The following is a 23,641-nucleotide window of genomic DNA, read 5'->3' as shown; positions in this document are numbered from 1 at the left end:
CAACTCTAGAGTTCTTTTGATCCCATCAAAGTTTTACTTAGGAGAGGTCCCTGTTTACTTCTGTGGAAGGGGAGGTCTAGTAGGTCTTAATCTTTCTTAAGATCTAGTGACTAACTCCCTGAAACAATCGACCAAAGAAGGTGCAAAGTCACTAATCAGCTGCAATCTCTCACCTCCTAACAAGCCACAGCTGGCTAGCTGAATTGGAGAAACCCCTTGCTCTTCATACATATCTGTGGGGGAGGGAGAATGCTAACTGTAATGATGAACAAAAGTGAAGAAATGTAGTTCTCCATGTGGTGTATGCACTAAGATAGAAAGGTAGAGACTGGAATTAATTGGAATTAATTCATTAAAAAGTACCTGTTCTTATCCTTTTTGAAGAGTTATTATTATGGAAAGTGCCCCGTCTAGTATCTTGTGGCCATTGCAGGTATTGACAAAATTTCTTACAGTGGCTTCTGTAATAGATGTTGACTGATCCTTCTGGTTTCTCATTGCATTTTTTTTATTGTTTTGAATAACTTTCCTAAAGGCATTTTGTTTATCTTTTTGATTAAAGATTTTGGGGCAGGGGCAGCTAGGTGGCGTAGTGGATAAAGCACTGGCCTTGGAGTCAGGAGTACCTGGGTTCAAATCTAGTCTCAGACACTTAATAATTACCTAGCTGTGTGGCCTTGAGCAAGCCACTTAACTCCATTTGTCTTGCAAAAACCTAAAAAAAAGATTTTGGGGCTCAACATCCTTCTTTTAATAAATACTTCTAAATGTATCCTATAAGAATATGGAATCTATACTTTGAATTTCTCTTGCTATTCTCCTTCCCATTCATACAGACACTACAAATTTGGCAATTCACTGTCCCAGAAAGTTTAGTTTTCTCCTTTTCTGACTTGGAGACTCTTTGTCAACTAGTTTTCTCTATTATTTACAAAAAATGTTAAATAAGGCCAATCTCAACAGTAGTCCCTAGAATATTACACTACTTACTGTATTTCCCCATATATGATGCACCCTTTTTTGAAAAATTCGGGGTCTAAAACTGTGGGAGCATCTTATACAGTAGCTGTAGATTATTTTTACTTGCATTCCTCCCCCCATGTTGTCTTTGCACTCATTGTTTTGCATTTGTTATTAGTATATTGGGCTATGTTTTGCTACACCCTGCCCAGAAATGGCTCAGAAAAGATTTTCATGCAATGCTGAATTCAAGCTAAAAGTGATCCAGTGTGCAAAACTGAATGGAAATCATGCTGCTGAACAGTTTGGTCCTCCTCCAACTGAGAACTCAATCCAAGCCTGGCTATGGGAAGAAGAAACCCTATTGAAATGCCAGGGCAGAAGAAGGCCATGGCAAGTCAGCAAAATAGCCTGATTTAGAGAGGGAATTGAAAATATGGATTGAAGAGCAAAGGACCATTGGAATTCCTGTGTCCACAAAGATATTTCAATATGAGGCAAGAAGAATTGCTGATGAAAAAGAAGTTACTGATTTCAAAGGACACAACTAGTGCTTTAGATTCATGAAAGGAATGTACTAAAGTATGCATCCACACACCAGACTTACCCAAAAGATACCTAAAAGCTATGAGCAGAAGGTCCTTTAATTTCATGATGAATAAAACTTGAGTTCAATAACTTTATGTAATACATTTTTCTTCAAATTTCAGACCCCCAAATTAAGGTAATTCTTACACATGGGAAATACAGTAAGTCTGTCTAGATTCAAAGTAAGAGTCCATATTCATGACAAAATATTGCTTTCTCTTCCTCTACTCAGTTCTTCTAATTTTAAAATATTATTCCAACACCTTGTAAAGACTTTTGTAAAGTTTAAATATATTAATTATACTAGTTCTTTTCCATATATTTATCCATTTAAAATTAGCATTATAAATGTTGACTATTATTATTAGTTATTATTCCCCCATCCCTACTGATTTCTACTGTCATTCTTTATAGCAATATTTTAAAACTGAGGGGAAAAAAAATAGTTCAACAGTTCTATGAATCCAGTGTTTTACTTCCATAATCCTTCACCTCTGTAGCCAATATACTCTGTACTTTCTCATATTTTCAGGAGTGAACTTGATCAATTATAATTGTACAATGTTTAGTTTCATTTTTTCCCTGTATATTACTTTTTGGTAAATGTATATTTTTTCTGGTTCTGCTTACTTCACCCTGGATCAATTCATATGGGTCTTTGTTCCTTTATATAATTCATACTCATAATTTCTCAAAACACAAAATTTCACAAAACACATTTCATTATTATTTGTCTCAAATTTCTCTTGGAAATAGGTGGTTTGTAAGCAAGTACATATTATATGCAAGGCACTGGTAATAATTCCAAATTTTAAAAAATGGCCCCTGCCATCAAGGAGTCTGGGGAAGACTTTCACATAAAAGGAAGCTAGAAAGGGAAATGGAGCATGTTGGAGAAGTCCAAAAGAGTGCAGTCTGGTAGGAAGTAAAGAGATGACTGGTCTGAATACCCTTTTTTCAATAGATGTTCTGAACAGGGTCCCAGCAAAGGGAACTGACAAAGTATGAGGTTCAGGTGATAATCTTTTGTTTGGGAATCTGTGATGTTGACCCTGGTAATCCCAATATTATGCTTTTGTGTTCTTCTAACATATATGACTCTATATTGGTGGGTCAAGAGAATTCATATTTTTTAACAGTTGTAAATACTCTTCCTCCCCCTCTAACCCTTTCTTCCCCCCACACACAACACACAATCCATACTGCAAGAAGAGGCCTTTAAGTTCTTTAAAATCTTGTAATGATGTTTTTTTTCATAACTGTCACTTCATGGTAATTTTCTAAAGTTGAATCTAATATCATTAATATCCTAATATCACAACACTTAATAAACTATTTGTTTTGTGTATGAAAATCCCTTGAACTTGCTACTAAATTACCATCAGAACTAATAATTCCTAACCTTTGCCAGTGGAAATATCCTTACTCAGGTTTCTTCCCTACCCTATCTCACCCTTTTTTTCCTCAACTAGACTTCAAAATAATTCCAATTGGCTTCTTTGCATGTGAAATGGGAAGCTTCCTGAGGGTAATCTGATGACTTTGGATGACTTTTGTCTAGGGAAATATAGGGTTCAAGAATTGAGCTGTTACATGAAAACAGAGTCTTCCAGAATGGAGTATTCTTTCCTCAGTCTAGAGATTATGGGGGACACCCTTTCCATAAAGTTGAGAGTAGAGTCAAAAAGGAGGAAAAATATATTTTTCTTCCATCCAAGGAACAAAGCGTTTTCCATTCTCTCACATGTCTATATAGCCCCAGGCCTGGACTTTGTTTTCATTTTACAGATGGAGAAAGGGAAATGATTAGGGACAAACCAGCCCAGATGGGCAAGAATTCAGGTTTCCTTTGTCATTGACTCATACTTAGTCCAATAAGGTCATTTCTTTATGCTTGGAAAAGGACAAAGAACTTGTCTTTGAAGAATATTTCTCCTGTCCTGGTATAAGTATTTTTTGGAGATCCTTTAAAGAAAATCCCTTGGGACTTGGGGTGCTGATTGAACTCACTTGGTCAACTTTGTACTCTGTCCTATTTTTTTTTATTTTTTTAGATTTTGGCAAGGCAAATGGGGTTAAAGTGGCTTGCCCAAGGCCACACAGCTAGGTAATTATTAAGTGTCTGAGATCGGATTTGAACCCAGGTACTGCTGACTCCAGGGTCAGTGCTTTATCCACTAGGCCACCTAGCCACCCCTACTCTAGCATTTTTACCAAGAAATCAGCCATGTGCATAGTATTTTCTTATGTCCCATATAATCACAAAGAGTTGGACCCAACTGAACAAATCACTATGTTGTTACGCCAAGGAAAATTTATAGGATTTAAAATTCAAAAGGAACAGAGAGATTATCTAGTCTGACCACTTCCTTTTATGGATGAGAAAATGATAACATATATAAAGTAGTTAGCAAAACTTTTATTGTTATAATATTATTTTTTTTACTATAATTATTATTATGCCCAAAGTTATACAACTATTAAGAAGCAAAAAGGAGGGGCAGCTAGGTGGTGCAATGGATAGAGCATCAGCCCTAGAGTCAGGAGAATCTGAGTTCAAATGTGACCTCAGACACTTAATAATTACCTAGCTGTGTGACCTTGGGCAAGTTACTTAACCCCATTGCCTTAAATAAATAAATATTTTTTTTTAAAAAGAAGCAAAAAAGGTATTTGAATTCAGGCTAAACTCCCAAGCCAGAAGTATACCTGCTTTTGGGGGTTGATAGAGAGGAAGCATTTAATAACCCCTAATACATGTCAAACATTGTTCTTACATGTTTTCCAAATATTAGGTCATTTGATCCTCACAGCAACCCTTCAAGATAGATCCCTACTTTGCAGTTGAGGAAACCAAGGCAAGACAGAGGTTAAGTGACTGCCCAGGGTTACACAGCTAGAATCTGAAGTTGGATTTGAAAGGTAATACTAACCACAGTGACCTCTCAACAGAACAGAAATCTTGACTATTGGATCAGTATTTTTAAAAACAGATTAAGTCAATGCACAAAGCAGCAGAGTGAATACATATGGCATCTGTGCTACATGAAAAGGATGGGGGGCTTTTTTGGGAAGTGCATGTTTTCTTGCCTTGAGAGGGCAATAATTAAGCATCACTTCCTGCCAGCAGCTCCCCCTGCCCCCACTCTCACCCATAGCTGGAATTAGAGACCTCATCTGAGTTCCAAATACAGCAGTGTGACAGATCATAGCTGGGAAATGACTTCAGGGAGTTAGGAGACAAGCTTGGCTCAGTTGTTTGGAAAATTAGCCCCCATGTGTCTATTTAATGAAGCACACAAAGTGGGTGTGCTCCCTCTAAGAAGCAGGGATAGGAAAGAAGTCCCTGGGCTTTTTAAAATGGCTTGGGGTGGGTGGAGAGGGCAGAAAAATAATTTCCCTAGAGCTGAAGAGGTTTAACTCACACTCACTCTTCCTTTTCCCATTCCTGACATCTTGTTATCATTTCCCCTATTCAACTGATAGAGAAATTGAAGTGAGAATTGCCGAAGAGTACATTTTAGGACTGAGGAAAAATAAAAATGTTCTAAGCCCTTACATCAGGGTACCTTCCTGCCTTAAGGCTCTTTGAAAATAAGCATTTTGGACTTTGATTGGCACTAGGGAGCCATTGAATGTTGAGTGATGACTGGGAAGCATTGTCTGAGGAAGATTATCTTGTGCATGAACTGATTAACTCCTACTTGCAAGGCAGTGTGCTAAGCCATGTCTAGTAAAGGAAAAATTAAAAAAAAAATTAAGTAGTCCCTGACCTCATGAAAATTAAGGCCTAATGGTAGTAGGGAATGGTAGTAGGGAAGAAGCTATAGTCTGGAGGTCCAGAAGAGATAGAAGTTTAGGCTTAAGGAGTGCCTGGACTCTGTGAAAGTAGAGATAAGGGCAGGACCTGAAAAATACTGTTTGGTAACAAAAATATATATGATTGACTCCAAGCTCTATTACACAGAAAAGGCCTGAGCATCCAAAGGAGTGAGGTGAGGGGGGGGTGAGAGAGAGAGAGAGAGAGAGAGAGAGAGAGAGAGAGAGAGAGAGAGAGAGAGAGAGAAGAAGAAGAAGAAGAGGAAGAAGGAGAAGAAGGAGAAGAAGGAGAAGAAGAGGAGGAGGAGGAGGAGAGCAGAGGACAGGAGGAAAAGGAAGAAAGGTGAGGAGAGGAGGAGGAGATGGGGAAGTTCTCAATCATTCCTCATAACAGAAAAATGGGTATCTTTAAAATTACAAGCAGATCATTTCAAACTCCTAGAGAGAGCCAACACCAAGAAAAAGAGGATTAGGGTGGGGTAAAGAGAAGTCTGAGATGTTTACAGGAAAAAAATGTCAATGGAAAATATGACATGAGAACAGACAAATTTGACATTTTGCTTCCTTGTGGCCCTGAAACAGCCTGGGACATAACCAGTTAAAAAAAGCAGGGGAAAGAAAAGTGTTAGAAATGACAATAGATTGTCTTTGTGTGAGTCTTGTGGATGGCCACAGGAATGACTTCTCACCTTGATAACCTCGACCTTGAAAATCTCCATCTCATGGCCTCATGAAATGTCCTCTTACTGTTTTCCACATCACTCCTGATGCTTTAGTAGGAGTCTGAACAGTCTGACCCTTCTGGCCCTCCCTTGATACCTTAGGAGTATTTCTTACAGAAGTTCTTCTTAGCCAAAGGGCATAGAGTCTGGAGTGGGGGAAGGTAGAGGAAGAGAGGTGAGAGGTTCCTTTAGCTTCCTTTGTCTAATACTTTGACAAAGGGGCTGGATTTTCAAATAGACACAGGTGTGAAGAACCTGTTCCTGTAGTGTTTGCCTAGCTCTGTTAGGGGTCTCACTAGCATTGTTGACAGAAGGCTACTTTGCGTTTAGCCTTGCCTAAAGCTCTCTAAGCATTCAGTAAACACAGTGCTGATCTTCTGGGCACTTAGTTTGAATCTAAAAGCCAGTCCTTGGCTAGTAGGGAAACCCCACTTTCCTTGACTGATGCTTTTGATTTAGTGAAAGCCTTCAAAAAATAGTTTTACATTTTTTCCTTCTACTTTGATCCATGCATTGACCATTTTATTTAAGATCAGTCATCCTACCAAAGTTAAACAAAGATCCAATGAAAATTGTACTTATTTTATTTCACTTGTAGATTTTTTTAAAAATTTCACTCAAGGTTGCCCTGGAGATGATAAAAAGGAGAATGCAAGGAGTTAAAAATAGCACAACTTTACTCTCTCTAAACTTTAGCTTGTGTATTGATACTGTATTTTTTATGCTTTTTTTTTGCAAGGCAAATGGGGTTAAGTGACTTGCCCAAGGCCACACAGCTAGGTAATTATTAAGTGTCTGAGACCCGATTTGAACCCAGGTACTCCTGACTCCAGGGCCGGTGCTTTAACCACTCCATTACCTAGCCACCCCTGTATTGATACTTTAAATTGTAGATCTTAGTTGAATTAAAAATAAGTAGCTACACTGTCAGAAGAAGTGTATCCAATTCAAGGCAATTAAGCTTTTTTTTGTAGACCCAACTATGTGCGGGTTAGGCACTTGGGGTTAAAATGGAAAAAAAAAACATGCAAACAAGAAACAGTCTCTTCCTTAAAGGTTATATTCTACTGGTAAGAGTATTTACCTGTAATTGGGAGGGAGGAAAGTTATAAGAAGAACAAAAAAATGAAGGAAATCAGGAAAAAGAAGTTAAAACTGGAAGGGAGTGAATTCTAGAAAATAATGGTGAAGATGACAGTATATATATACATATATATATATATATATATATATATATTTATTTATTTATTTATTTATCTGTAGATATCTACACACACACACATACACACCTGCCTTGGTTTTGTTAGAACCTAAAGACATAAGAACAAGTAATGTGACAAAAAGTCTTATTTTTTAGCTAAGTAAGATGTAAGGTAGTCAGTCTACTAAGTGGGAGGGGAGTGAAGTGGTAAGTGCTGGTTAACTGGAAGAGAGAAAAGGATGGGGTCGATATCTTTCACATTCATTTTTTCTTTCCACTACATTTTGATGGCAAGGTGGGCTGAGCCAGAGCTAACTTTAAATGTCAAGTGAAAGTGTTTGTATTTTACTCTGGAGGCAAAAGGGAACTACTGAAGATTCTGGAATAGGGCAGTGACTTGGTCAGACCTGCATTTCAGAACATTATTTTGGCAGCTGTATGAAGATACCTTGGAGAGGAAAGCGACTGGAAACTGGGAAAAGAATTAGAGTCATTTTAAAAGGCATTAAGGACCCTTAAACTAAGATGGTGGCAATGGAAGAGAAGAGAGATGAATGACAGAGAGCTCTCCTCAAGTTAATCAAAATTCTACTTCCCTTTTTTTCTCAGCAGAGCCCCCTCAACCTCATATTTTGTCCTTATGGAATTGAGGCTGTAATGAGCTCCTTTTTCTTCCCATTTCCATATTTCACTTAATTTCAATATCATTTTGCCATTCCTCAGCTCCCATTCTCCAGTATCCTCCTTGCTACCATGATTCTATTCCTTCTATTCCCCTTTAAATTTATGATGTGATATGATCTTCTGTATCTGTATCACATATCCATTTGGAACTGTGGTAATATTGTGTAGGATGGTGGTCTAATTCTAATTTCTCCCAGTCTACTTTCCAGATTTCCCCCATTAAAATGTTGGTGAATAGTGAGTGAATCCATACCCCACTAGTTGGTGCCCCTGGCATTATGTCATTATGTTCAATTGCTTGTAGACCTTGTGAAGCTAACTTGCTCCATTGATCAACTTTTATATTTTTATATAATGTACAAAATGATTAAATGATTCCTTCTTTGTGCTTAGTTTAATATATGATACTGCTGTGTCCTTTTTCTCCCCCCCCCTTTTTTCATTATTTCCTGTGAGATTCTTGATTTTTGTTCTGCCAGATGAATTATTATAATTTTGCTCAATTCTATAAAGCAAGACCTTTCCTTATCTGGTAACTGGGGTTAATAATGTGTTTGCCTCAGCATTCTTGGATTTGGTAATTTGGTTGATATGGCACTGAATCTATAAATTAATATAAGTAGAAAAATAATTTTTGTTGCATTAGCACATGCCAACCATGATTACTTAAATTCTGGTCAGTTGTTTAAATCCAATTTCTAAAGAGTGTTTTATAGTTGTAATCTCATAATTTTTAAGTCTCTCTTGGTAACCAGACTCCCAGTTACATTCATTAGTTATAATTTGTCTATCTTTTCCTGCTGAGTTTGTTGGAAACATATAAAAATATAATAACATACAATGTTTTCTAGGATTCTCTAAATAAGTTGTATCAACTGCAAAAAAACGATGATTGCATTTTTATCTTTTGCCTACACTTATTTCCTAAATTTCCTTTACTTATCTTATTGCTATGACTAGTATTTCCAGAACCATATTGATAATAATGATGACAGCTGACATAGTGAATAGATTGGAAAATCAAAACAAATAAGATAATATATGGAAAGCACCATGGGAATTCTTTTTTAAAAAATTATTTTTAAAAATTATTACTTTACCCCTGATCCTACTGGGAAAATGTCAGGCAGCTAGGTGATACAGTAGATAGATCACTGACCCCGGAAATCAGGAGGACCTGAGTTCAAATTCAGCTCAGATATTTAACACTTCCTAGTTGAGTGACTTTGGGCAAATCATTTAATCCCAATTGCTTTGCCAAAAGAAAAGAAAAGCTCTTTAGTGGGTTTTTTTTAATTTATAGATTATGTTTGCTGGTTATTCTTGTATTTTCACATGTTTTTAACATGAAAAGTGATTTTTGTTTTTGTTATTAATATGGTCAATTACGTCTATATGCATATGTCTATATGCTTCAATATAGAAGTTGTAGCTAAATAGAGATCTAGGTCAATCATAAACCATAGTGCTCAAGTTTGAAGGAAGTTCAGAATTCACGCAACCCAATTCTCAAACTTTGGAGATGAGAAAACTAAGACTGAGAGATGTTTATCACCTTGCTAAAGTCACACAAATAATAAGTAGCAGAGCCTGAATCTGAACTCTCCTGCTCTTTCTGATTCCAGTGTACATTCTACCTGTCCAATGTCTGTGTTCCCCTTTTCTCTATTTACATGGCCACTAGCCCAGTTTAAGGCCTTTATTACCTCTCATGTTGACCTCCCAAAGGGATTCACTCTTTTCCTCTTTGATTACCCCTCCTTAGTGAAAGTTATAGTTAAAGCAGTTTTGAACATTTCACTACTTTGCTCAAGATGCTGCAAGAATTCCCCCCTTTTCCTCTAAGTTAAACTTTAAATCCCTGTTTAGCATTTGAAACCCTTTCTTTTCTTTTCTTTTTTTTGATTATTATTTATTTTTCAAATTTATATAATTATGAACATTTTTCAACATATATCCATTTGCATATTTACCTTACACATCTTTTCCACCCTCCCTTCTTATCACCTCCCCTCAGCAGTGAACAGACTAGTAAATGTTGTATATGTACACCTGTGTTTAACAAGTTTACATCTTAGTCATTTTGTATATGAGTAATTAGGACTAGGGGAAAAGAGAGAAAGCCATGGGATAGGAAGGAAAAACATAAAAAGTGAACAAAGTGTTTATTCAGATTCTGTGTGTATACTTTTATTCCTCCCCCCCCATGTGGATGGCATTGTCCATAACAGGGTTGTCCGAAATCTGAGTTGTAATAGATGAGAGGATCTGCATCCATCATAGTTGATGAACTCACAATGTTGTTAATGTTCTCTTGGTGCTACTCCCTTTGCTCAGCATCAGTTCATGTAATTCTTTTCATGTGAAGTCCTTTTCAATTTTACTCAAACCTATCTTGCTAGACTAACTTGATAGTATATCCCTATCATACCATCTGTTTCAGCCAAACACTTCATGCTGCCTATGATGCTCTTCTGATTCTTTCTCCAGCCTCTCAGAATGGTGAACTCTCTTCATGAGATTGTATCTACACTAAGCCTTTCTTGAATTCACTGAGTTTTGGTGTTCTTCCTCCTCTCCTAAGTTATTTGTATGTAAAGTTATCCCTTCCATATCTTGGGGGTTAGAGGCATGGGCCATGGAAAATTCATGTAAAATTTTTTGTACCTCCAAATTTGAATTTTTTCTTTTTCTTTTATGGGGTGTTTACAATACCTAATTGTAAAATTTGGGTCAAGTATTTGGTTAGAGGCTCTGTGTTATCTGTTGTCCTTTTTGCAGTTTCTGCAAAATTCTCATTTAATTTCTTATGTTGACACATTGTATATCTAAACTGAACCTTCTATCCTAATAGAAAGTAACCTCTTTGTGGGGCAGGGGCTCAATTATTTTTATCTTTGTATTTTCTGCTATTACTCAAATACAATAGGCAAGCTTAACCTAGCTGAAGCAGCAAGTTGTCCTGAGGAAGATCTAGAAGATAACATTACCCATATATCAAATTACCATCACCACCATCACTACCTCATTTCCATCAGTTTTTGCTCTAATCAGCCCAGGATCTCTGCATACTGTCAAAGGCTCCAATGTCCCCTAGCCTGCCAGTTCTGCTATGAACTGATGCTGCAGCTAATTTAATGAAGATGTAGCACCAACAGGTGCTAGTTGCTGCATCTTCAGGAACCAATAACTTCTGAAAGTGTCATGACTAAGACATGCCTCATTCCAGGCAAGATAAGGCAAAAATCTCAATTATCAGGGTTCTAAGATCCAGGGGTTAAGATCATGTGAAGATGGCTAGGACATCACAAATAGATATGGTTTTACCAGTGGAAATGACATTAAGAAAGATGTACCACCTTCTGGTTCCTAGGGACCATGGGATCTTTCCATCCAATTTGCAGCAAAAACCTCTTAAAAGTGTTGTTCCTTTATTAGAATGAGAGCAGTTATTCTGCTTTCTTATTTCTTTTTTTAGTGCTTATCATAGTCCTTGTCACATAATAGTCACTTAATAAATGCTTTTTTGTTCATTTTCATCCATTCATTGATAAATATTTTTATATTTCATTGTATCAAAGCTAAATAGGGAGATAATTAGCAAGTATGTAGAAATTCTTAAGAAGCTTAAGTAACCAGGTCCATATAAGTATTATTGAAGCAGGTGAGATACTTCAAGACTTGAATGAAATCTTTATATTTTAGGACATTTTAACTTGACAGTATTAACATTTTCTACCTGATTCATTTCAAGATGGCTGTTAATGTAGCATCCTTCAGGTCTTTCTCTTTCCTTCCTCAAGGAATTTAATACCTGGATCACCATTTTCTTCTCCTCCAACTTTCATCTTTATTCTTGGGTACTTTAATATTCATGTGATGAACCATTATCTCAATTATTGCTCCTAAAAAAACTCATGATCTTTTCTCTCCTCTTATCTCAATCTCAGCAACACTTCAGGAGAATCACATACTGAATTTTACTATTATCCATAAACACCATTTATATATCTATAGTATGATTTGTAGTACAGTTTATTGTTGTCTGTCTTTTGTTCTTGAAGACCATGACATCAAGGAAGTGATGCCATGACATGCACATGAATTGGATTTGAGTGAAAGGGTGCCAACTGCTGACTTTTTTCTCCAGAGCCATCTGGGTCCAGTGACCAGATATGAATTAGGATGACTGGAGGTGGCCCTGGATGGGAGGCAGAGTTAAATGACTTACCAAGGGTCATGCAACTAGCAAGTGTCTAGTGTTTGAGAATGGATTTGAACTCAGGTTCTCCTGACTCCCAGTACAGTATAAATGCTTTGCTAAATAAATTCTATTACCTGTGAGTTCTATTTCAAAAAACTCTTAATTTTCTTCTGACAATAACCTTTTATTATTCTCATCTCTCTCTCTCTCTGTAACTAACCCTTTCTAAACCCATTATTCATCTTCCTATCCCCAATCCCAACCCCCCAGACATTACCCCTTTTCTGATTTCAATTTTGTCCTTCTCAGGTCTTGGTCCCATAATTATCCAATTCAGGTGTTCTATTCTCTGCACTTGATTTCCTTGCTTTCTTGATCAATCATCCCTCATCTATTGCCAAATATCAACCCTGCATCACTCCCAACATTTGCCACCTCCACTCCTACTCTTATGTTTTGCTGAATGAGACTAGATTGGAGGAAGTACAAAATCTGGCTGATTTGGTATATTACAGATTCATGTTTTCCAAATTCAACTGTGCCCTTAGTGCAGTGAAGCGATTTTTTAAAATTCCTAATTGATTCCTTATCTCATGCCCTACAAAAAACTTTTCCAAACCCTTTCTGTCTTCTCAAGTCTTGGACACCTCCCCTTTCTCCTTCCTCTGTCACATAGCTAGAAATCTTAACTCTTACTATACTGAGGAAATTGAGGCTATCTGATATGACTTCGCTCTTTTCTCTTCATCTTTATGTCAAAATCCCTTGACATTTTGCCCCACCTCTCCTCCTGACAATGACAATCATTTGTGTTTTTGATTCTCCTCCTACTTCTCTAGTAGATTTCAACTTCAATCATCCTCTCTCTCTTTCTGAACTTTAACCTTTTCTTATCAATTGGTTCCTTCCCTATTACCTTCAAACATGCCCGTCTTTACCAATCCAAAATAAAAAAAAAACCTTCATTTAATCCTATCATGAACTCTGTGTATGTGTAGGTGTGTCTTTCTCAACCAAATCCTAGAAAGGACTGTATCTACTCTACTTCCATTTATTCTTTTAATTCATTCTTCAATTCTTTATAATTTGCCTTGTGACTTCATCACCCAACTGAAACTGCTTTCTCCAAAGTGTTCAATTATCTCTTAATTACCAAATCTGAGCCTTTTTTAAAGGCCCTCATCCTTTTCAACTTATGCCTCCTTTGGCACTGTTGATCACTCTCTCCTCCTATGACCTGTGTAATTTCACCCTTTCTTATTTTCCTCTTTTCTGTGTAACCACCCCTGCTTTGTCTCCTTTGCTGGTTCATCATCCACATGCTCCATAATTGACAATGTTTCCCAATACTTTGTCCAGGAAGCTGCACTCTCTTCTCTCAAAACTCTCTTTTTGTGACCTTATCAATTCACATTAGTATAATTATCATCTCTGTTCTATGCCTGTTTCTCCAGTTTCTTCTCCCAGTTTCAACCCTGTGTCACAATTTGCTTATAGAACACATCAAATTGGATGTTCTGGATTTATCTGAAAATTCAACATGTTCAAATTAAAATACATTATCTTTCTCTCAAAAAACATAACAATACCCTTCTTCCAAACTTCTCTTTTCACTCTTTTCCCAGATCAAAAACTAATCTTTATCATAGACTCCTCACTCTCTTTTGTCATATATATTAACTTCATATATCCAATCAAGTACAAAATCTTGTCATTTTTATCTCTATAACATCTCTCACATCCAATCCCTTCTCTCCACTTAAAAAAATACTGCTTTGATTTTTTTTTAGATTTTTTTTTCAAGGCAGTGGGGTTAAGTGGCTTGCCCAAGGCCACACAGCTAGGTATTATTAAGTGTCTGAGGTCAGATTTGAACCCAGGTACTCCTGACTCTAAGGTCAGTGCTCCATTCACTGTGCCACCTAGCCACCCACTATTGCTTTAATTGAGGCCTTATAGCCTCTTCTTTAAATTGTTGTCATCCTAATTGATCTCTATCTTGAGTCTCTATCCAGCTCATCTTCGACATAATTGCTAAAATGATTTTCCTTAAAGGCAGATCTGATCATATCCCTTCCCTACTTAGTCAACTAATTTCCTCTAGAATAAAATATAAATTCCTCTATTTAAATTTCAAAGCCTTTCATAGTCCTCTCTGAACTCTCTTTTCTCTTTCATTGCATATTGTTCTCCTGTTCTCTACATTCTGGACAAATTGGCTCACTTTGTTTTCTTCACATGACTTTCCATCTCCCATCTCTATATCTTTATACTTGACTATCCTCATGCCTGGAATGTAATTCCACTCTACCTTCTGCTCACAGAATATTTCTCTTCCTTTAAGATGCAACACAAGCACCACATGAAGCCCTTCCAGATCTGAGGCCATCTTCCCTTCCAAACTACCTTAACTATGTGATATAAATTTGTACTTTTTCTTTGATGAATTATCTCTGGCCTACATCTTTGCTTATATATCTCTCTTATATTTCTTTCACTATTTCTAGATTACATCTATTGTATATATTACAGAATATTCATATACTATTTCATTCAATTCCCTTAGATAACCTACAAACTTAATTTTTCAGATACTAGGTATTTTATGACTTTTAGATAGTCTGTGTCATCATTTAAAAAGATGGGATTTTTAAAAATATGAATCTTTTTGTTTTTCAGAGAGAAGTTTGGATTCATTAAAAACACTGCACCATTTTTTCAAGTGTCATTCAGAGTACTTTCTCTTCCTGTTCAATTGTGAACTCAGTTTTCTGTCCACATATAGGTTTTGATCAGTAGGATTAAACTAGATGATTCCATGGCCCTTTAAATTTAAATCTCAGTGAAGACAATTATGCTATAACAGAAATGGATTTAAACCCATAAAACCAGGGTTCAAATCCCCATTCTGATTCTGGCTATATATGTGACTTTGCTTAAATCACTACTGGACCTCAGTTTTCTCATCTGTAAAATGAAGAGGTTAGACTTGATGCCTTTAAGTTCCCTTCCAGCTACAACATGTTATGATTCTGATGCCTTGGTTCTCCTCCAGTCATCTTTAGCCTTTTTTGTTTGGTCTTGCCCAGAGTGTTAGGTTGTTGGCAAGATTAGAGATCTGACCTCCTGGCCATAATAAAGCTGCCTTTTCCGCTCAGTTTGAAATTTGATAATGAAACAAATACCAAATATTTTTCTCTCCAAGTGAAATGGGAGATAAACAGGAAGGAATCGAGGATTAAGGTGTCTCTCTGGAGGAGGAGGCTGGTGACAGGCAGGGAGCTGAGTGTCACCTCCATGTGGAGCAGAAAGATCCAGATGTGGCTTGCTTTACCCAGGGCATTTTTCCATTTGTGTAGAGAAAATAAAATCAGGAGCAAAGAAAACAAGCATAAAATACTTTACCATATCCCAGGTTCTTGTAATTGCCACTTGAGGTGTCTTTGATAGCTTTGAGAGAGGCGAAAGGGAAGAAGGAGGGGGGGAGAGAAAGAGCTAACCTTTTGATGTTCTGTTCCTTAGTTGTCTTTTGTGTGACCAGTTGTTTTAAAAGACCTCTTTGTTGATCTGAGGTACATATGGCAAAGAAATACCAGCCTGTTCTAGCTTTGGAGCTGGAAAACTATGAGGTTGGGCTCCCAGGAAAGGGGTCAGGGGCCAGGGGACTTGCTTCCTTCACCTCAGAGGCCATTTAGTCCAACTTCTAATGAAGAAGAATCACTTCTATTTCATACCCAATAGCCTTTGCATGAAAACCTCTCATAAGTGGAAAACCCTTGTTTTTAAGTTCTATTTAAAAGCTATTATCCATACAACATTCATCACATTTCTTTGTGTCATATACTTAATTGTGTATATGTTTCATCTTTCCCATTTGACTGAAACCCCTCTAAGGAAGGGGTAAGGTCTTATGTGTCAAATGTAATAATATTTGTAAAGCTCATTTACAATATCTAGCAAATAGTAAACACTTAAGAAATGTTTGTTCCCTCCCCTTTACCCCTTATGTACCTGGTTCAGGCAATGTGGTATAGTGGAAAGAAAACTCTTGGAATCAGACCTAGTTTTTTGTGACCATGTGTAAGTCACTTAAATTCTTGGAGTCTCCATTTTCCTATCTCTAAAATAGAAATAATATTCACACTGAGAAGTATGTTAAGAGCTTGATTCTGATCCAAATACCATTTCTTACATCTACTGGATATATGATTTTGGACAAATCAGTTAGAGTCTCTGTGCCACTATGCAATTGACTAAAGCCAAAAGCTAAAGAGAAAGTATCCATCACCATTGGTAAAGGGAGCTTTCTTAATAGGGCACCTTCCTATATCAATTAAATCATATATTTAAAACATATATATATATATATATATATATAAAATTTGTATGTACACATACTATTCAAGTATACATATACATAAATATAAGTATATACTTGTATGTGTGTAAATGTACATTGCTCTTTGCCTCACAATTTAAAGTAGTAAAGTATTTTGTGAACCTTAAACTACTATATAATCGTGAGCTATCATCATTACCATGATCATCAACACCACTTCTTTGATGGAGTTTTGATGTCATCATTCTTTTTTTTTTAAGTTTTTTTTTTGCAAGGCAATGAGGTTAAGTGGCTTGCCCAAGGCCACACACCTAGATAATTATTGTCTGAGGCTGGATTTGAACTCCAGGGCCAGTGCTCAATCTACTGCACCACCTAGCCACCCCAGATGTCATCATTCTTGATTCTGATCATAAACAGTCCTATGCCATGTGATTTTTGACCATATTGTTCCATAAAACTCTTTCTACAGAAGATTATTCAGATGTGATAGAGGGCTTCCTCTGTTTATTTACATATTTTGTGGATACTAGGACCAGTGCAATGTTCAAATTTTCCAGTAGGAATATTAATATCTTTCTTACTTTTCTTGGTTTATAGATAAGCAATAGAATGGGCAGGTGGAGGTGGCCCCAGCCCCATTCCTGCCCTTCTGTGTAGTCTTATGTCCAGTACCTGTAAGAAAGCCCTGAGTAGTTCCAATTTAATGGCTCATGTACCATAAGCTTTTCTAGGAAATTTGTAACTTGTTTTCTCTCCAAAACTTGGCCAAGTGCCCATGCGTACAGTAAAGGCTCAATTAATACTAACTGATGTGATCAAAGTAACAATGAGTATTTCATTACAGTAGAAGGTCTAATTCTACAGTAGAGACTAAGGGAAGAAAAGAAATGGAAGGGATCCATTTTAGCCTCTAAGTTCCCTGGCTGCTTTCCTAACCAACACTTTCCCTTTGCTTCTCCTACAGCCTGTAACTGCAACCTGCATGCCCGTCGCTGCCGCTTCAACATGGAACTTTATAAGTTGTCTGGGCGCAAGAGTGGGGGTGTCTGTCTCAACTGTCGGCACAACACTGCTGGGCGCCACTGCCACTACTGTAAGGAAGGCTACTACCGAGATATGAACAAACCAATCACTCACAGGAAAGCCTGCAAGGGTGAGTGGGGTAGAGGGTGAAACTACACTTTCAGTGGCATCTTCTCCACTCCCCAATAGGATTGATAAAATCTGAATAATCATTGAGCTGTGCTCCTTCTTTCTGCAATCCTCTTTCTTTCATCTGTTTCATCTTTCTCCTCCCTCTTATCTTCCTTCCTCTCTCAGCCTCCTCCTATCCTTCAATTTCCCTTTCCCCTCCCTGTACTCCTGTCTCTTCTCCCTCTTCTCTTCCCTCCTCTGTTTTTTCTCTCAACCTCTCCTGCATCCTTGCCATCCTCTCCCTCTTCAGTCTTCCCTCCTTTCTTCCATTTCTCTTACTTGCTTTTGGGCTTAACTTTTTGGACTTGGTTATTTTGGGCAGTGTGGACAAGTTAAGCAGAAACAAAGAAGAGGAATGGGGAAAATCTCGAAGGAGAAGAAAGATTGGTTTAATACATTTTTGTAAGGTGCATAGCTTTCAGATCCCAATCTAAAATCTCACTCTTCTTTCCTCTCCTTTGCACAGGTGTGCCACATACCAAGAGAAAGGGGTCATATTCATCAGGCTTAGTGTCAGGGAAAAAGCCAAATACATGCAGACATACTTCAGAGGTCCTTGCATGTGAGCTCTGTATAGAGATCCTCAGGTTTGGGGGGAAGGGTCATAGAAAGAACATGTAATCCATCTGCAAATATCTTTGCTTCTAGGGACAAAAAATTAAAGGGAGACGAGAGAATCTATTTTTGTTCAGTGAAGCAAGCACGAATGGATTAACTTTCTGATGTTTATTTTTTCTCCCTTCAATGAAAATGAAGCAAGAAGGAATGACTCAGAGGATTTGATGAAACTAGCACATGCAGTGCAGGGAGGGTTCCTTTTCTATTAACATTTGGAGAAATCCACAAACCAGATTCTCCTAGTTCTTAGTGAAGGAACTGAAGTGTCCCCAAGAAGGCTTATTTGTTTATTTATTCACCTTTTATTTAAAGAAGATCCATGCAGAGAAACAGCAGGAATCAGAGCCAGGCTTCTGACTCTAAATACAGGCAGTGGGAGAGATTTCATGAGATGATGCCTCACAACTTGGGGAGCCAGGCTGTGACCTGGGAAGAAAATAGCTATAGACAATGAAATCTTAAAGTATTATATAACATCAATTTTGACTTGGAAAAGACATCAGAAATCATCTGGTACACTCTGTCTTTTTACAGTCAAGGAAACTGAGGCTTAAAGAAACTAAGAAACTTTCATGCTTTCATGTTAGTAAATAGAGCCAGAATTTGAATCCAGATTCTCTGATTCTCAACTCCAAGCTTAGCACACTTTCCATGGCATCTCCTGTCTCTTATGGAATGTTTGAAGTGTGCACCTTTGGAGAATATTTAGTCAAATCCCAGCAAGGTTAAGTGACTTGCCCAATACTATACAACAAATGGCAGTCAAAAGTAGAGCTTTACTCTCCTGACTCCCAGCTCAGTGTACTTTTTTTGCCACACCATTTTATATAGTCACATGAGGAACCCACATTCATGATAGAACCATTTTCATGTGCTTATAACTTCAGTTATATCTATGGTCAGCATGGAGAAGTGTCTGTGTCTTGGTCACTGGAGGAATTGTAGCCTGTGACCTTCTTGTTGGTACAAAATAATCGTTATTGTTCCTGAGCTAAGGCTATTTCTAGAGTTGACTACTTTTTTTAGAGCATGTGGATACCTAGAATCTCTCAGTTCTCCCAAGTGGCATTTCCAACCAGGAATTCCTTGTGTTGCCAAAATGGTGTCATTCATAATGGATGGCTTCCCCTTGCTAAAGGGAATCTAGTCCAGACTAGACACATTAGCCAGACCAGGAGTTTACTCTTAATATATAGCCTGCTCATCCACAAACTCTCACCTGGCCAGAACAGGCAGTGTCCTATCTCCTCTAGCTTCCCTACTCTTTCCTTCACACAGTCTAATGATGCTGAAGACAGCATGTTCTTTGCTGTTAAAATCTAGTTTCTCTTAGTTCATACTAACAAAACTGTTGCAATGTTAACTTTATTTCCTGAGCTTTCTATATAGGCCCAAAGGGTCATCCTAGACCATCCTTTATGAAGAGGGTAGGTCAGCAATTCTAATGGGCTCAGACAGCATGTTTCCTATTGTTTCCCAGGATTCCCTTTTATTCTTTAGTTCCCTTTACTGGATTGCTATGGAACTACATTTTAGTTCCCCAAAATTCTGGATAGACTCCCAAGGGTTTCTGGGAGGGAAGGGAAGGAAGATTTGAAAAAAAAAAGTCAAGATCTTAATTGCCTAAGATACTATTTGGTTTCAATGTAGTTTTCCCCAATGAATTGCTTTGATTTCCTCACCCTTTTAAAACATACATTAAATCATGAGTAGCTTGAACTTTTGGTGTCTCTTGTTCCTTCATACCAAGTCATACACAGTATTCTTACATGATGAGTTCTGCTTTCTCTCATTTTTCTTATAATTAATTAACCATATCAACTAATTTGGTTCTTGGTATCCTAAATATTGGAGGGGAGAATTGAAATAACTAGGCTTTCCCAAGGGAAGAGAGTGTAAATGAATGATCTAGAACAAGTTATTCTATACTTCAGGTAATCCCTTGATTTTCTTCTTATTTTTTCCTTTGTGACACTCCACAAATTCAGTAAATCCTCAAAGACCCCCCCCCCCCCCAATAATTTCCTATCAGTCAGGAATACAAGGACTTCTCAGTGATTTATAAAGTCACCTGTTACATTAATGTGTGTCAGCTGAAAAAAAGTTGTTAAACAGCCCTTTTCTGACCCCATCCAGCTGCCGGCAGCTTGCACCTTCACTCCCTTTTTTGGAGGGCTTTCAGGAAAGGGGAGTATGATACTCTTCAATGTTCTAGCTAGATGAGGAAAGTAGGGTGGGTGATAGAAATGGTAAGGACAGCCTCATGAGACTGTAAATCATCATATTTTTAACTTGTTGCTTTTTTCAGGCAAAAATAAATTTCTTCCTGTCCTCTTTCTCACCCCATCTTCTTTCTCATTCACTCATTTGTGCCAAAAATAGAAATGGAGATCTCTTAAAATCCTATAAGCTTCATAAATTCAGATTGGGATGAGGGAAAAGTAATACCTGTTTCAGGAAGGGCAGATATTGCATCTTTCCATGACAATTTTGGGGTCTAAATATAAAAGTCAAGTTCTACATACAGGCCATGAATTTTTATGAGATAGAAAATAGGGTGTTAGACTTGGAGTCTGGAAGATATGGATTTAAATCATATTTTGAATATTTACTAAATGTGTGACCCAGAGCAATTCACTAGCCTCTCTCACATTCAGTTTCCTTTTTCTAAAATGAAGGGGTTAAACTCAATGGTTGCTAAGGTTCCTTTGACTCTAAATCCATGATCCTATCATATGGGAAAATGTAAAGGGGTAGGGAGGTGGGGTGGATAAGATTTTGGGGGGAGCACCCTGTGTTCTCAGATCTCTAGTCTAATGGGAAAAGAAATATCTTTTGAAAGCTTTGCCCAAAAAGGATAAAACATATCCCCAGTTATAAGCCAAATGACCTCTTCTAAATCCATTTGAAGACTTCTGTTTTATTTCAGAGATATTAGAAGCGAGAGAACATGAAAACCAATATTAGTTACTTGATTGGAAAGTTGACAGTTGACTTGGGAGTGCTTGGGAATAGCCATTGAAGCCCATTGTTACCTCCTGAGTTCCTAAGGACAAGGAGGCCCCTTCAGGGAGTGAACTCACCTGTAAATTGATGGGGACATGTGGCTACAGACTAGTTGGACCAGGACCCTTTTCCATTTAGAGAAGTGTTAAAAGTGGACCCCAGACATTAACTGTGCATAAACTGTGCATAAAGACCACTGAATTGCAGACATGATTATGCAGTTCCCCATTTGCAAGTTTCATAGAAGCACATTTTTTTCTCTCTCCCCTTCTCCTGTCCTTAGCACCTTAGTTTATAACCAAACGGGGGGTTGGCAGGGCTAGTACATACAAAAGGGATATAACAAACTCAGTCAGTGAACAGGAGGCTGCACTCACCAGCTATTCAGGGCAATTTCACAGCATGGGGAAGGGTCCATTGTTGGCATAGGCTGTTGTCCCATACAAAGTCAGATGAGATGAATTTCCCCTATTTTTCTGCAGAAGGTTTGTGAATGATACTGGTCTTGGAATCTGTCAAAAGATGGAGGGTTTTGTTTTCCATTCATCTTCTTTATGGACTTTGGGGGACTAGGGACTGCTTTTTTTTAGAGTGAGCATTGAAGGAGTTGCCATTTAACTATTTAAGCTATGTCCCCATTGATAACAATATTAATTTATCATCTTACCAAACCATCTGTGATGGGTAGAGGCATTCTCGGAGTCTCATGTGAGTCGAATGTGATCACCTTACAAAAGGCTCAAGTTCCATCTCATTGAGCAAGCCATTTCTGTAAGGCTTGATTCTTTCAGTCACTCCCATGCTCCTTTCATGTCTGTGGTTTAACACAGCTGAGTAAATGCATCTAATCAGGAGCCAATGTCTTATGAAAGTAAAATCGATATTCTCCAGGAAGCATGTTGTGGCAGTTGTCCTGTTCCTGCAAGTGTGTGTTGGCAGATCTATCCCACATCTCAGGTTCTCTTTTAGAGAGGTTGTGTTGATTCACCACACTAACCAACCACTGCAGTCAGTTCCTGATTTGACCTCAGTTCTGCAATTTTATCCTTCACTAGGGTATGCTAATTACTATCTGTGTATTTACCTCTAATGCAAAGAAGAAAAACTCAAGCAGGACAGGTCCCAGTAATTCTCTTGAGGGAAGAAATTTATAGCCTATGAATATAAACAGTTTTATGACTCTCTTGGTTAAACTGTGGATGTTTTAACTTAACTTTTGCCACCCAGAGCTAGGCTTTTAAATCCTGTAGCCTGCTATTATAACTTCCAAAAGAAGGAAAGGAATGGAACTACTTAGAGGACACAGATTATGCTTATCTAGCCTGATAGAGTTCTAATTATTTTTGTTGTTTTTTGCTTCTGATGATTTGAAGAGTAATTCTTGCACAGACAAGCACTACTTCTCATTTGGTTAATAAATTTTCATTAAATATGTAACTACATGCAAAGACCAAGCTAGCCAATGGAGGAGAGAAAAGTTCAAATAAAATATAATTCTTGCCTTCATGGAGCTTACCTTCTAAGACACAAACATAAGATGACTTTGATGCCCACTATTACATACTATGTCAGAAAGTTACAAAATACTTTGTGATATCTATAATTGATAGTTGTTCTCTAAGGTAGAGGAATGAATGCAATAGGTGAATTTATCCACATTTTAGCAAAACACTTGACAAAATCTCTCATGCTGTTCTTGTGGAAGAGACCACATGATGTCAGCCATATCTTATAATAGATCAGTTTGGAACTGATTTAATGATCATACCCAAAGAAAAGTCATTAATGACTATTAGTAATCATTAATGCCTGGAGTGCCAGAGGAATCTTGGTTCTATATAGTTTTCTATTTTTATTAATGACTTAGGACAAAAGTACATATGTTAGACTTAAATTTGCAAATGTCACTTATCTGGGAGCAATAACTAACACACTGGATTGGTAGAGTCAAGATCCAAAAAAATCTTGATAGGATAGAATATTGAGTTTAATATAATGTAATTTTTAAAAGAGAAATACAAAGTTTTAAACTTGGATTAAACATCAATCTAACAAATATACAATTAAAGGACACATGGCTATATAACCATTCATATGAAAAAGAATGGGGATTTTAGTGGATCTCAAGCTCCACATGAGCCAATTGTGTGTTACAGAAGCCATAAAAAGTAAATGCAAATTTAGGTTGCATTAAAGGAGGGAAAATGTCCTGTTTTATTATGTTCTAGTGAAACTACACCTGAAATACTGTATTCTATTCAGTGCACTGAATTTTAGGAAGACTGTAGATAAACTGGAGAACA

General features: G+C 37.4%; 1 protein-coding gene and 1 long non-coding RNA gene across 4 annotated transcripts in view; one reads left to right on the top strand and one right to left on the bottom strand.

Moving 5' to 3' along the window:
• The window catches only part of NTN1 (netrin 1), a 346,673-nt gene that overhangs the window by 185,450 nt on the left and 137,582 nt on the right, over positions 1-23,641 (top strand). For all 3 annotated transcript variants that reach the window (XM_074225607.1, XM_074225608.1, XM_074225609.1), the window contains exon 3: positions 17,485-17,673. In XM_074225607.1, the coding sequence (XP_074081708.1) occupies positions 17,485-17,673 (189 nt within the window). The remainder of the gene's footprint in view (positions 1-17,484; positions 17,674-23,641) is intronic.
• Positions 18,584-22,303, bottom strand: LOC141514637 (uncharacterized). Its single transcript, XR_012476073.1, has 3 exons — positions 22,006-22,303; positions 21,716-21,850; positions 18,584-18,758 (listed from the first exon to the last, which is right to left on the bottom strand). It is a non-coding gene; the product is annotated as an uncharacterized LOC141514637 (long non-coding RNA).

The sequence above is a fragment of the Macrotis lagotis genome, chromosome 2, assembly GCF_037893015.1.
Source record: "Macrotis lagotis isolate mMagLag1 chromosome 2, bilby.v1.9.chrom.fasta, whole genome shotgun sequence".
In the NCBI taxonomy this organism is placed as follows: Eukaryota; Metazoa; Chordata; class Mammalia; order Peramelemorphia; family Peramelidae; genus Macrotis; species Macrotis lagotis.
This window is presented reverse-complemented; position numbering and strand designations above follow the sequence as displayed.